This window comes from Manis pentadactyla, chromosome 4, assembly GCF_030020395.1.
Source record: "Manis pentadactyla isolate mManPen7 chromosome 4, mManPen7.hap1, whole genome shotgun sequence".
Taxonomy (NCBI): Eukaryota; Metazoa; Chordata; class Mammalia; order Pholidota; family Manidae; genus Manis; species Manis pentadactyla.
In genome coordinates, this window is record NC_080022.1 from 103,038,029 (window position 1) to 103,052,797 (window position 14,769).

The 14,769-nt window shown below is 41.7% G+C and overlaps 1 protein-coding gene and 1 pseudogene across 1 annotated transcript in view; both read left to right on the forward strand.

Moving 5' to 3' along the window:
- Positions 1-14,769, forward strand: part of LOC118931523 (dynein axonemal heavy chain 9-like) — a 287,535-nt gene that overhangs the window by 38,007 nt on the left and 234,759 nt on the right. The window contains 5 exon segments of the mRNA XM_057499470.1: positions 1,086-1,154; positions 2,599-2,726; positions 8,726-8,950; positions 8,953-8,997; positions 10,058-10,299. Of these exon segments, the coding sequence (XP_057355453.1) occupies positions 1,086-1,154; positions 2,599-2,726; positions 8,726-8,950; positions 8,953-8,997; positions 10,058-10,299 (709 nt within the window).
- Positions 4,109-6,402, forward strand: LOC130678908 (CCR4-NOT transcription complex subunit 6-like; annotated as a pseudogene).

The window sequence follows — 14,769 nt, forward strand, 5'->3', positions numbered from 1 at the left end:
AAAAAATGGCCAGGAAATCCAGGGCTCTCTCTGTAGGCATGAGGGCTTACACTGAAAGTTAAGGAGCTCTTGTGAAGACACCCTGTATTGGTTTATATAGCAAATGGATTTTAAAGAATCTTTGCAATAAGCTACATCATTTTGCTAACAGAACAAACAAGACCAGAACCTCCAAGACACTTAGTGTGAAGGTTTCTGAAAATGATGGATATTTCACCAATTCTCCCAGGAGCTGGACTCTCCTGGGAACATACAGTGTTGCAAAGGAGTGTCAAAACTGGGGGAACAAGTGTGGGTAACAGTGCCTGGGGCCAGACTCTGCTCACATTCCTCTGTGGCCCTCAGCATCACTGTGGAATCTGAGTGTGTGTCTGCATGTATGTGCATCATGTGTGTCCAAGTTTGGGGGCATAAGAAGTGGAGGGAACCTCCTAGGAACATGTCAATGAGTAATTAGTAGCAGGGTTTCTCATTGCCTGTCCTAGAGGGATGTCAGAGAGAGAGAAATGTATGTGTACACACACGCATGCTCACACACATACACACATGTATATAACAATGCTTATACATATGTGTTTTTATGGATAAACATTGTTATATACATATATGCATATATAAAACATTGTTATACACACATATGAAACACTGTTATATACATATATGCATGTATAATGTTATATATGTTACATAGTTTTTGTTATGTTATAATGTATAATTATATATCATTTTTTCCCTAAATATAAAATACAACAGCACCTAGAATTTTTCTTCCATGTCTCAATTTCCCTTTCATTCATATTTTTGAAGGACTTCATTTCCTTGTGCATGACTGGCTGGCTGGGGTGAGAGGGTGGGTGGAAGGTTCTGCCATCTCTGTCATCCTTGGGGCTGCTTGTGTTTCAGAACCTGCAAATGCCCCCTAGTGGCCCACAGAGGATGTTCAGGAAGAAGAATGAAGGCTCATTTTTAAGGGCATTTGGAAACCAGCTCAAGAAACTGTTCTTTATAGGCTGCAATTTGTTATTCAGAACATTATTTTGACTTCTTCTAATCGGGTGCCATTTTTTTCTCTGTTGTACGGATAGTTGCATGGAATCAGCTGAAGGAAAGTGCATGATACAAAAATATGAAGCCATGCTCTCCTTGCTGGAAAAGTAAGCACTTCTGGGATTGTCTTGTTCTACAAATTGCACAGGCCCCGTGATGCCTTTTGCAGTCCTGAGTTGGTTCAGATCCTCATTAGCTGTGAAGTGTCACCCGTGTTTTAAGTTATAAACCCAATATCTGTGAGTACAGTGCTTCTGGCTTGCAGACACAGGGCCTCTGGGGAATGCAGCTGTATTCTAGAAACCGACGCTTGTCCAGTGTAGTTTTGTTGGGAGCATGAACTTGGCAATCTAGATAAAGTAGGGTGCTCTTCCTGGCATTCTGAAATCAGTGTGATGGGAAATCACAGCAGCTGCTCACTAAGCAGAAAGCAACAGTTTGTGCTGCACAGAGAGAAAATACATTTTAAAAATATTTCTTGTATCCTTCTATGGAGAAAGCATAAGAATGAAAATTTTGCAGGGGTTCATAGTTGTTCCTGCTTTAAAATTGTGGTAAGCCCAGGGTCTGGTGCCCATACTGCCCACAGTTGCCAAGTCTCTCAGTGATCATGTCACCACATCCCCTGGCTGAAAAGCCCTCAGAAGGGCCTCCTACCATCCCTTTACCAACACATGCAAAGCCTTTTGTAATGTGGCCCTTACCTCCCTGTCCAGCCTTGACCCTTAGCCCCTCTGGCCTCAGGTGTTCTTAGCATACATTCTGATGTTTTAGCTGTTTCTTACCTCCAGATTTTGGCCATGCTGTTGTTTCTGCCAGGAACACTCTTCTGCCGCCCAGCCGCTACTCATCCTTACACTCAGCCAGGCATCGCTTCGGCCCCTCTTCCACAAAACCTGCCTGGAAATTTCCCTGTCATCCCCACCCCTGCTATTAGGCGCCTAACGCCCCGTGTAGCTCTCTAGGCCTGCACTTGCTACACTCCATTTCCCGCGGCCCCTGCCGCTAGCAGCCTTTACCACCTGGTGGGGCACTCCTGATGGCTCTGTCCCCTTGCCCAGTGCAGGGCAGGTGTTCAGTCAGCCTGTGGAGACTGGACTATGAGTGTCTGTGAGCTGCCTGCAGATTAGTGTGAGAGAAGATCTTACCCAGTTAATTCTTCCCACATTGGCTGAGACTAATCACAACCTTTCTCCCCTACAAAGACCTCATGGAGCCTCTCTTTCTGCTCACCTCTGATGAGCACCATTAGAAATGAGGGGTTACCTGCAGGAGCTGCCATGCCTGGCTGAGTCAATGACTTTGACTTAAGAATGTATCCAGGTATTTTACTAATAGTATCTTCAGTTCATGGTTTTATATATATGTGTGTGTGTGTGTGTATATGAATGTACATATGCATATGTGCATGCACACAGATAGGTATGTTGTATATATGTTAATATATATCTCTGTATAGATATATATGTTAAATATATCTTTAGTAAATCATTGCTAGGTGTTGTGGGGGGAAGGTGCTTATCAAGTGGCTGTTGTCTCTGATCCACACAGATATGAGACAAGTCTTTATGATGATGGTCAGACGGTATCAGAGAAGTCACAGTACAATCTTTCCCAGCCACTTCTGCAACGTGACCCAGAGACGAAGCAGATCACTGTCAACTTTAACCCACAGGTAAGTCAGGCAGCAGTAATTTCCTTTTGTGTTCTTGAAGAGTTTTGCTTAACTCTGCTGATTTCAAAGGCAAAATGGCTTTTTATTAGAACATATAAAAGCTGCTCAAAAGAATTTGCACCCCGGATTTCCTTTTCGGGATGAATTCCTCAGTGTCGTGTTTTCTTAAGGTGTCCAATGTTCATATTCTTCTCCAAGGTTAGCCGATATATTTGCTTTGATTTTGCACAACAGAAAATATTGCAAAATAGTCTTTAAATTTTCATATGAGAACAGCTTTATTATGAACTTGACTTCCCATACGAAGTTAGGGAAGTACACATAAGATTAACTCATCAAAAAGTTTCAATATCATATCTTAGGTATACTCTGCCTGAAATTCCAGAAGGTATTTAAACAGGTTACAGACATTGCTACCCCTCTTGGGACCGATAGAAAAACAGCATTACAGACCAGTTAGTACTAAACAGTCGATTAGGCCTACCTTGAATGCATGCTCTGTGTGAAGGCACTGACTAGAGGCTGGAGGGCTGACCAGATGTAACACTGGTTCCTGTTCTCAGGGAGTCCTCAGCTAGTTGGGAGCTAGAATCTCAACATGCACAAATCTATCTTTATTAGATACCATAAGATGAACCTCAAAGGAGTAGCTTTGGAAATAAGAATCCAAAATAAGATTTTAGTGATTCTCAACCAAGGCAGTTTTGTCCCCCTGGAGGCATTTTTGGTTGTAAACTATGGGATGAGTGCCAGTAGCAGAGTGAGTAGATAGTGGGGATGCTGCTGGCTCTTTACCTTGCACCACAAAGAGTTTCTGTCTGTAAACGTTAGTAGTGCCACGGTTGGGAAGCCTTAGTCTAGATGATCTACAGTGTAAGACTGTGTGGATTGCAGCTGCCATGGGCAAATTAATCCTGGAAAAAACTACGGCCAAAGTTAGCCCACATCAGGAAGTACATCATTCAGCCAAAGGAAAGTATTGGCCACCCCGAGCTAAAAGCAGCCACCTTCCTCTGTCCTGATGGCAAGCACTCTGGGAATACAGTGTAGAGAGAGGTGACAGCTAAGCCAATACGCATTTCTTCAAGTCACCTCCAGCCTGTGGAACTGAATATAAATATGTATATATGTAATATCTCACCATTGTTTTAATTTGCATTTATTTGACCACTGGAAAGTAGAACATTTTTCATGTGTTCATTAGCTGTTCATGGTTTTCCCATGAATTGCTTGTTCATGTCCTCTGCCCACTTTTGAGTGGAAAGGGCCTCTTTTCCTGTAAATTTGTTAGAATATTTGATAAGTATTTTGTCAGATATTAAGAAATCTGTTGCAGGGGGCGCTCGCTGGCTGGGGGTGTGGGCGGCTGCCGCCATGATGCTTGTTTGCTTTCAATGAAAACGAGGGGGGCGCGGAGGAGGAGGCGGCGGTGTCAGTGTCGGCGGCGTCGGCGGCGCAGAGGCGAAGGCGGCGGTGGGCGCAGCGAGGAGGGCGAGGCCGGCGGCCGAGAGGGCGGGAAGGCGTAGTGGCGGCCCTTCTGGGCGGCTGAGGCGGGCTGCCGACGCGGTGGCGCTCGAAGGGGGAACAAAGAGCGGCGGCTGAGGCGGCGGAGGAGCGGCGGCGACGGCGCTGCAGCAGCGGGCGGGACTAGTATGGTGTTTCCACAGGTCAGACCCCGCTGCACTCACAGGGAGGAGGCGGCGGCAGCGGCAGCAGGCAGCGCACCCCGAGAGGCATGCCCAAAGAAAAATACGAGCCCCAAGACCCTCGGAGGATGTACACAATTATGTCCTCTGAGGAAGCAGCAAACGGAAAGAAATAATATTGGGCAGAGCTTGAAATAAGTGGAAAAGTCAGAAGCCTAAGCTCATCTTTGTGGTCACTAACTCACTTGACAGCTTTGCATCTGAGTGACAACTACCTGTCTTGCATCCCTTCAGACAGTGCCAAGCTTCACAATCTGGTGTATCTGGACTTGTCCTCTAATAAAATCCGGAGTTTACCGGCAGAACTCGGAAACATGGTATCACTCAGGGAACTCCATTTAAATAACAACCTGTTAGGAGTTCTACCTTTTGAGCTGGGAAAACTGTTTCAGTTGCAGACTTTAGGCCTGAAAGGAAATCCACTTACCCAGGATATACTGAACCTCTATCTGGAACCAGATGGAACAAGAAGGCTACTGAACTACTTGCTTGATAATTTGGCAGGTACTGCAAAAAGAATTTCAACAGAACAGCCACCTCCAAGATCATGGATTATGTTACAAGAACCAGACAGAACAAGGCCAACTGCCTTATTTTCTGTTATGTGCTATAATGTCCTTTGTGATAAATATGTGACCCTGCAGTTATACGGCTACTGTCCATCATGGGCACTAAATTGGGACTATAGGAAAAAGGCCATTATTCAAGAAATCTTGAGCTGCAATGCTGATATCATAAGTCTTCAGGAAGTTGAAACAGAACAGTATTACAGTTTTTTTCTGGTAGAACTGAAAGAACGTGGCTATAATGGATTCTTTAGTCCTAAATCTAGAGCTAGGACAATGTCAGAACAAGAAAGAAAGCATGTTGATGGCTGTGCAATATTCTTCAAGACAGAAAAATTTACTTTGGTTCAGAAGCATACTGTTGAATTTAATCAGCTAGCAATAGCGAATTCAGAAGGGTCTGAAGCTATGCTGAACAGAGTCATGACAAAAGACAACATTGGAGTTGCGATACTGCTAGAACTTCGGGAGGAATTGATTGAAATGTCATCTGGGAAGCCACATCTTGGAGCAGAAAAACAACTTATTCTCGTGGCTAATGCGCGTATGCATTGGGACTCTGAATACTCCGATGTGAAGTTGGTTCAAACCATGATGTTCCTCTCAGAAGTGAAGAACATTATTGATAAAGCCTCTCGAAGCCTCCAGTCCAGTGTATTGGGAGAATTTGGAACTATTCCACTGGTGTTATGTGCAGATCTTAATTCTTTGCCTGACTATGGTGTTGTAGAATATTTGAGCACAGGTGGAGTAGAAACAAATCATAAGGACTTTAAGGAACTGAGATATAATGAAAGTCTTACCAACTTCAGCTGTAATGGGAAACGTGGGACGACCAACGGAAGGATTACTCATGGTTTCAGGTTAAAGAGCACCTACGAGAGCGGCCTAATGCCTTACACCAACTACACATTTGACCTTAAGGACCCACAGTACTGTAGATAATGATTTACCCTGGGAACAGATGAGTGTGTTGAGTTGAAGAGAGGCTGGAGCAGACTGGGGAAAATGCACATGGTATAATTGACTACATCTTCTACTCTAAACCTCAGCTGAACACTTTAGGCATCCTGGGACCTCTGGACCACCATTGGCTAGTTGAGAATAATATCAGCGGCTTCCCACACCCACTCATTCCCTCTTACCACTTCTCACTTTTTGCACAACTGGAGCTCTTACTGCCCTTCCTGCCCCAAGTCAATGGCATTCACCTTCCTGGTAGGAGGTAGTCAAGTACCCGCAGAGGACAACCTCAGTTTTGCTTGCAAACTCACAAAAATCTGAATATAGGGGAGTGAGGTATGGCCACTTAGGGTTTTTTGTGTTTTCTTCCTTGATGATTTGAATTTCCAATCCGGTTATTTGATAAGGATATAGTATGAAAGCCAGGTGCTAGCAACAGACACATTCTGAGTCCAATATGCTTTATATACTGTTAGACAGGGATTGTTGTATTTGCACCTATCTTTAATTTGTTACAAGTGATTTTCCTGTTTCTTCTATCCAATGATATTTTCATGCCTTGAAATAGGAAAATGTTTGAACAGCATATTCTCTTTGCACAGAAATCTGTAGCACTTCTTTTTTGAGGCTAGTAATAACATCCAGAGACCATTCCTCCATACCTTGCTCCCACCTTTTTCAGACTTGTTTGTAAAATACAGAATTTGAATTTAGCCTTTATCATTGTATATGATCTGCAGAAGACCTGATTTATGAAATTTTGTACTAAAAAAAATCAGATTTGGAAATGATTGTATTGTAAACTAAGGCTAAGTTTTTTTTTATTTGTTTCATGTGTTATAAAGGCCAGCTTGTAAAAGAAGTTGCAACAGACTTTCTCTGCTGCTGATTTGCACTGTTAGGGTTTTGTTAGCCCTTTTGTACTACTTTATTTTTAAATTGAGAACATTGCTCTTTAAATCTAAATTTGTTTGAAGCTTAGGACATTTCCTCAGACCACAGGCAACTTATCTGTAAATTCCTGGATTTTTACAAAAGCTTTCTACCAGGAAAGATAAGCTGAGCAGTGAATGATCTGTAGGCATTTATGGACTGAATGTAATGGTTGATGTATATACATTCTGATATTTTTAAATCTTTAACTTTTTTAAGTTAAAAAATTACAGCTGCTTAGGTGCAGCTTCTTAACTCCCTTTTGAGACACTCCGTGTCCTATCGCCACCGTGCCTGCCTTAATTTGTTCTCACCAAGCACTGCCTGTGCATGCAGAGAAAATCTGAGCATCCTCTTTTATAGTTTTTAAATACTGTTTAACATTGTGAGGATTTTGTGAAAATGCTTTTGTATGAGCTGCAGCTTTTTCCCATTGTGAAGCATTTGGATGTCACTCTTAGGAACAAGCTTGTAGGGTGGGTCCCTGGGTCCTCGCTCACCAGGCCCAGGCACTGCTTCTTGGTGCTAGTGCACAGTGCTGTCACCCAGAACTCTGCTATCATGTGAATTCTTTTGTTTTCCGTGTATTCCTTGGTCTCCCATGTTTTTAAAAAAATCATTCCTTTTTTTTAAAAGTAATTATCCATTTATGAAGCAGTATAAATAGGTATGTTTTCAAAACAGGTCCCCAAGACAATTCTTCAGATCATTTTTAAAGTGACTAAGTCATTTTGATATGTCCACCAAGATAACAGCCTGTAACCCTGTATTTTTCCCATAATGTCAGTAGTAGATTAGAGATTAAATTCAGTTTTGCACAAAAAAAATCTGTTGCAAATACTTTTACCAGTTAAGTGTGCCATTTTGTTATGTGTATCATATTTTATGCCTGTAAATTTTATCTTGTATTTTGTGGTTGTATGTTCTGAATGGCCTTCTCTACCTCAATATTATATAACTACCCCACATTTTCTTTTAATATTTATTTTCATTTTTTTGCATCTAGATTTTTATTATCTGTCTTGAGCTTTATTCAAAATCAACTAGAGGCTGAGATAATTTTCCTGCAGAGTAGTTAGCCTTTGTCTAAACCTTGAGTAGAGTTGGCTAGGCAGTAATGAAGAACTGGCCCTGGGCCCCTGGAAGGAGAGTCAGGAGCCCAGGGCTCTTACACAGAGTGGGGAGTGGGGAGTAGTGATGGGTCGGAGGACTTACAGCTTTTTGTTTTGTCATCCATACCTATGCACATCAGAGGTGCCGGGATGACAGATAATGAGAAATGGAGCCTGGAAACCCTCATAAACCTGTTTTTTCACTTGGCCACATCTGCTTGGCTTCTCACTTCTGCACTTGCTGCTAACATCAGCATCCCACAGAAGTTCAGAAAAGCCTGGGTGACTTCCATTTCCTGACCTCCTCATATATTAAAACGCAAAGACATGACAGCCCAGGGTTACTGACAGGAAGGGATATTTCAAATGATTCTTTTCCATGGTTAACATTGTACAGTGGGCATCTCCCCTCAGTTCTGTCCATGTCTGTGACTATGTGTTTGACCTCATTTGGAGAGGATACTATTTGTCCCAGTTTGAGTCTTTTCATGCGCATGGGTGGCCCAGACCAGATGCACCTTGTCCTTCAGACCACCAGCTCTTGATGGGACCTGGCTCAGCCAGGACGAGCTCTTCCTTCTGCCTGACAGTTTCCTTTTCCAAAACTAGGTTTAAGGAACATGTAGGAACAGGAGTTCAGAGGGGACCCAGAAGGTATTTGCATCCCTGGGTTTTTCTTGTCCTTGAATGACATCGCCGATACTCACTGCCATGGAACTACAGCCACATTCTTTCTCCTGCTGATTTCAGTGCCGAAAGAAATGAGTTATCTTGAACCCAGGCAGATGAAGCACATCCCCGAGATGGCAGCAGCCATCTTCTCTTCCAGGGAATTCTATCGGCAGCTTGTGGCTAACTTGGAGCTAATGGTCAATTGGTACAACAAGGTTTTGAAAAGTCTGCTAGAGGCAGAATTTCCATTAGTGGAGAAAGAGCTGCAAAATACTGATCTCGCCTGAGAGCTGCAGAGGAGACTCTCAACTGGCAAACGGAAGGTAACGGCACCACCTGGAGTCTGGGGAAAACATGGGGAGTCAAGATCCTAACAAGCTGGTAGATCCTCAGATGATTCCCTGGTGATCTGGTTTGTATTTGAAACATAAGTCTATCCCCTCAGATGTATATCCAAAGTGGAGAAGACAAGGGAGATTGATGTTCCTTCTTCCTTCTCTTTGGATATGATTAGTAGGCTTAGAACATTTTCCTGCCATTCACCTGGGGAGGCTGCACTATTGCTTGAGAGAGGCTCCATCTCTCACAGTCTCCAGCATATACTGGGCACTCCATGAATGAGGAGTTTTAGTATATTACCACTGTTAATTTTCTTAACTAGACTATGAACATCTTAAAGGTGGGGACTTTGCATTCACTTCTCTTGTATACCCTGATTCAGTTCAAAATTTTTCATTGATTGATTAACCTATGCAGGGTAGTATGTGAGAGATTGTTGGGAGACTGACCCCTATCCTCAAAGAACTCACATGTAGTGGGGACAACAGACATATGGACAACCCAAATTATACAAGACAGGCTGTGAAAATAAGCCATCATAGACTTAAAAATAAAGTGTGATGAATTACAGGGGAGGGAGATTAATTTGCATTAGGATCCTCAGAAGAGTAAAAGTTTGAAAAGAAGGTCACAGTCAACTCACAAAAGTCTTGGGATGCCATATTAAACAAGTTGGAACTTTATTACTTATACAAGGGGAATGATATTCTCAACATTTAATATAGTGAAAGTTCTTTAAAAAATAAGACTCAATAACCCTAAAACAAGTCACCAAGTTGCACTGCTGTGCCCCAGCATGGGCACCAACTATTGCTGGGTGTTTGGTAAACATCATTGTTTCTTTTCCTGAATAATTAGGGTTCTGGTAAGAACTGACTTTTTGATACAACTAGGAGAAAAAGGCCCTTATGATAACAAAGTGACGTGTGCAGAAAAAGTCTTTTGAAACCCAGGAGTGTTAAATCCCTGTCTTTCATAGAGACTAGACTTTTAGCTGTGCCCCTGTAAGCTATCTCAATTAACTGTATTTCTTTTGGGGAACAGGTATTTGGTATTATGTCAGTCAAATCACCAATAATATTCATGATCTTGAACAAAGAGTTCAGAAAACTAAAGACAATGTGGAAGATATTCAAAACATCATGAAAACATGGGTGTCTCCAATATTTAAGAGAAAAGATGGAAAAAAGGAATGCCTTCTTTCCATGGATGATCAGCATGATCGAGTGCAAAAATCTTATAGTCTCATCAAAGAATCTGGCCTTAAGATACACACCCTTATTCAGGTAATAACCTCTCAGACACACATAACACTAGCACAGGGAAAGCCTCAAGAAGTGTGTTTGGGTGCAAGAAGTAACTTGAAAATTAGAACAGTCAATAGATGCTGTCTTCTGCAGTTAGGAATAGCAGTTTATACTCATAGCAAAAGAACTAAAACCAACAGAGAGGGGGAGTGAAAAGTCACATTCTGCATCAGTGTGTCAAAATCAGTGCTATGTTAATTATGACACCACTTAGTAGCCACTTAAGTCCCACACGAAACCTCAAAGGGGATGCCAAGGATAGAATCCTAAAGTGCCTGCTACATGAATCACCCCAGACTTGCCCATGCAACCTAGTGAGGACCTCCAGCATCATTTTCAGAACCTAACTTTGTAGAACCTGATGAGGTGAGAGATTACCATGGCTCCCTAACTGCACTTGGTAAAGAGAAGAAAACAATGCAGAGGACTGCACTCCATGCAGTGAAGCTCTGCCCTGCCTTGTGATCAAGGCAACTTCCTGTCTTATCATCAGAGACCGAGCAATGGAAAAGTGCCATAAATGGCCACCAACTCCAACCCCACTGGAGCAGCCATGGGGCAGTTCTGGCTGGCAGGCTTCAGGCACAAAGTCAGTAATGAGTCACAGTTGGTAATTTGGGGTTACCTATACTTTGAAGCATGGTGAGATGTTGCACTTTTGACTTTGTTCACTTTCTTTATGTTTTCTAATATGTCGGTTTTTTATTATATCTTTCTAGTTAACTGGGGGTTAATTTGCTCATCTTTTTTTCCTAGCCTGTCAGGGTAGAAGCTTAGGGTATTGACTATAAGCCTTTCTTTCTTACTAATGCAAGCATTTGCTGGCATAAATTTACCTCTTAGCAGGACATTAGTGACATTCATACATTTAATCTGCCTCATTCTCATTATCTTTCAGTTTTAAATTTTTTCTCTTGCATCTTCTTTAACTCTGTAGTTGTTTAGAAGTGTATTGTTGAGTTTCCACATATTTGGGGCTTCTCTGGATATCTTAATGAAATTGGTATCTCATTTAATTTCCTATTGTTCAGAGAAAATACTCTGTAAGATTTCAATCATTTGGAGTTCCCTGAGATTTGGTCCATGACCTAGAATATTGTCTATCATACTGCATGTTCCCTGTGTACTTAACAATATGTTTGCTCTTCCATGGGTGGCTGTAGGGTTCTGCAAATACCAGTAAATTCCATGTGATTGGTAGTGTTGTTCCAATCTTCTATGAGCTTTCTGCATGTTTTGTTTATTTGTTCTTCTAATTACTGAAGGAAGAGTGGTAAAATCTCCACCTAGGATTTTGGGTATGTCCATTTAGTCCTTTAGTTCTGTCCGATTTTTCATCATGTATTTGAATCCTTTTTAGTAGGTACAAACACAGGTTTATAATTATTACAACTTCCTGATGAATCGACCATTTCATCATTATGAAATTCCCTTTTGATTTCTGGTAATACTCCCTTGCCTTGAAATCTGTTTTCTCCTGATAATACTATAACCTTTCCTTCTAGACTCACCATCCCTACTTATTGCCTTATCCATCTGTTCCCACTCTTTTACCTCCAACCCATTGCTTCTCTGGATTCGAATTTATTCCCTTATAGACAAGCAGCACATGGTAGAAACTTACTTTTCTAACAACTCTGCCTGCTAATCTCTGTAACGTTCAGACTATTAACATTTGATATAAGTACTGGTATGGCTGGAGTTAGCTCTGCCGTTTCGCTATTTGTGTTCTACTTGCTTCATCTTCTTTGTTCCTCTACTCTTCCTTTCTTACCTTGTTATTGATGACATATTTTTTAGGATTTAATTTCTCATTGGCATTTCAGCTTTTGTTGTTGGATTATATTTGCAGTGGTGGTTCTATGTTTCTGTATCTCTCTTGAACTAGTCAAAATCTACTTACAGTTTTCCCATGAAATATGAGAGATACCCACACTATAGTGTGACCTAGCAACATATGGTTCAATTCAAAACCACCCTGACCCCCATCTGTCACAGTTTTGAGGTGTGCGTGTGTGTGCGTGTATGTGAAACGAATCCCGCAGTAGAGTATTATGATTTTTTGCTTTAAAATTTCAAGAAAAATGTTTATTGTGTTTTATATTTACCCACAAACCCACCATTTTCAGACTTGTTTTACCTTTCTATAGAACTGAGTTACCATCTGTGGTTATTTGTCTTCAGCCTGAAGAACTTCCTCTGCTATTCCTTGTAGTTCAAGTCTGCTAATGACACATTCTCTCAGTTTTTGTCTATCCAAAAATGTCTGCCTTTCACCTTTGTTTCTGAACGATAGTTTCACTGGACGTGGAATTCTGTGTACACAGTTTTATTTTTCTTTCAGAAGTCATCTCATTGTCTTCTACCCTCTAATGTTTCTGACCAAGAAGCCAGCCCTAATTTGTATCTTTGTTCCTCTATATGTAATCTATTATTTCTCTCAGGCAGCTTTTAATAGCTTCTTTTTAAATCTTTGTATTGTTTTCTGTTTGACTATGATGTGCCTAAATAGGTTTTCTTTATAGTCATCCAGCTCAGAGTTGGGGATTTTGTATTTCAAAATTTGGGAGTTTATATTTAACAACAGCATCTTGAATCTGTTTTTCCTCAGATTTAGGGAGTTTTTAATCAATTATGGCATTTTTGTCTGATAATGCTAACATCTCTTTTATTTTCTGAGCTTGTTTTTTTAGTGCGACTGAAGTGTGTTTTTCTCTGACTTAAAATAAGTCTAAGGAATAGGTATTCCAAGATGGGTATGGCAGCTATTTTCTGAGTCTGTTCTTATTAATTATTTTTCTCTCTTGGTTAAATGTCACATTTTCCTGCTTCTCTGCGTGTCCAGTAATTTTTGTATTATGTTCTAGTCATGTTGGATGCCGCTTTAGAATCTGGGTGTGATTTCCCTTAAGGAGTTTGTATTTTGTTTCGGCAGGCAGTTCACTTACCGCTTGATCCCGTTGATGCTCAATATTAAGCTTTGCTAAGGGAGGGTCTAAAGAGCTAAAGAGGCCTGACTCTAGATCAGAACAGTTCTAATCCTAAGCATGGCATTTCTGGGGTCTAATGAATTCCTGGGTTACCTGCAGATAATTTCTGGTAGAGCACAAATGTCTTCTGGCACTGCATGACCTAGACAGTCTCCTTTCAGCTTCGAGCCTCAGTAACTGCTCTCTGCCAGGCCTTGCAGAGCCTTGCCCTAAATGTGGACAGCTTACTATTCAAGGGCTCAAGAGGACTCAGCAGTCTTAGCAGCCCAGCTCCAGTGCCACCTGTTCTGCCCAGCAGGAAGAGTGCTGTTACTGAGCTCCACTTCCTCATGCCGTGGTTGGGAAAGTGTTTATGTAGAAAGCCAGATGGTTGTGCAGCTCACCTGGATATTTCCCTCCTCTCAAGAATCACATCTCTCTATTGTTGGTTACCAAGTAGCCTAAGCCAGTTGTTTCTTGTATTGTACCCAGTTCTATAGTTGTTTGTAGAAGAGTAAGTCTGATCTCATTCCTCTATCTTGGCTAGGATCAGAAACTTGAGCTCTTTCTTCTTAGGTCACAGGAAACCCCAACATGTTTGCTCCTTAGACCATAGTAGATCTGAGGTAGAAAGGTGGAAAGTACAGACTGAGGGAGGAAATAGAGTAGCCATGCAAAGCAGTCGTGAAAACCAGAAGTTTTAGAGAAAAAAACAGACATGCACATTTTAATAACATCTGAGAGAAACTCTATATCATCACTGTGTTGTTTGTATGATGATGAACTTTTAAGTTATTAGGAAAATCTTCAACTGACTGAGAAAGGAAAGCTGTAATACACTTTAGAAACTTCAGAGTTTTGTCACTTAAAGGCAGGATCCCGAGGTTGTTTTTTTAATCCAGGGGGATTTATAACCTGGAAATGTTTGTAAAGGGATAAGTGAGTGTGAATCACCTAGAAATTTTACTCTTGCAAACTCATTACCACTCACTTTGGAGAGATAAGATGAATGGGAAGTTGCTGGAAAAAGGCTTAATAATGAAGATGAGGCAGAGCAAATGGGACAACTCTACTTGTCACAACCACCAGGTCAGGAAAGACCGAGAAAGAGAACAAGAGCAAGAGAGACAGAGACAGAGGGAGAGAGACAGAGAGGGAGAATGTGGCATTCATTTATGTGTATGTGTTTTCTCAATTACTCTGTGTGATGAAGGTTTTTAGTTAAATGACAACACAAAACACTCCAGCTTGTTTCTAGAGATTGTCTAGGAAATGCTTTACTTGCTTGAACCCCAAATTTCTTATAAGCCTTGAGTCATAACACCCCACACCCTTGGTAACCCCTCTGCCTCCCCTGTCTTCTGTGCTGAGGCAGCCTCCTCCCCAGCCCATCAGCCAGCATCTATGAGGTGCGCACACGGCACCCAGCAACATGGCCAGATGCCACCCTCCTTTCTCAGGGACAGGATGATACCCCCTA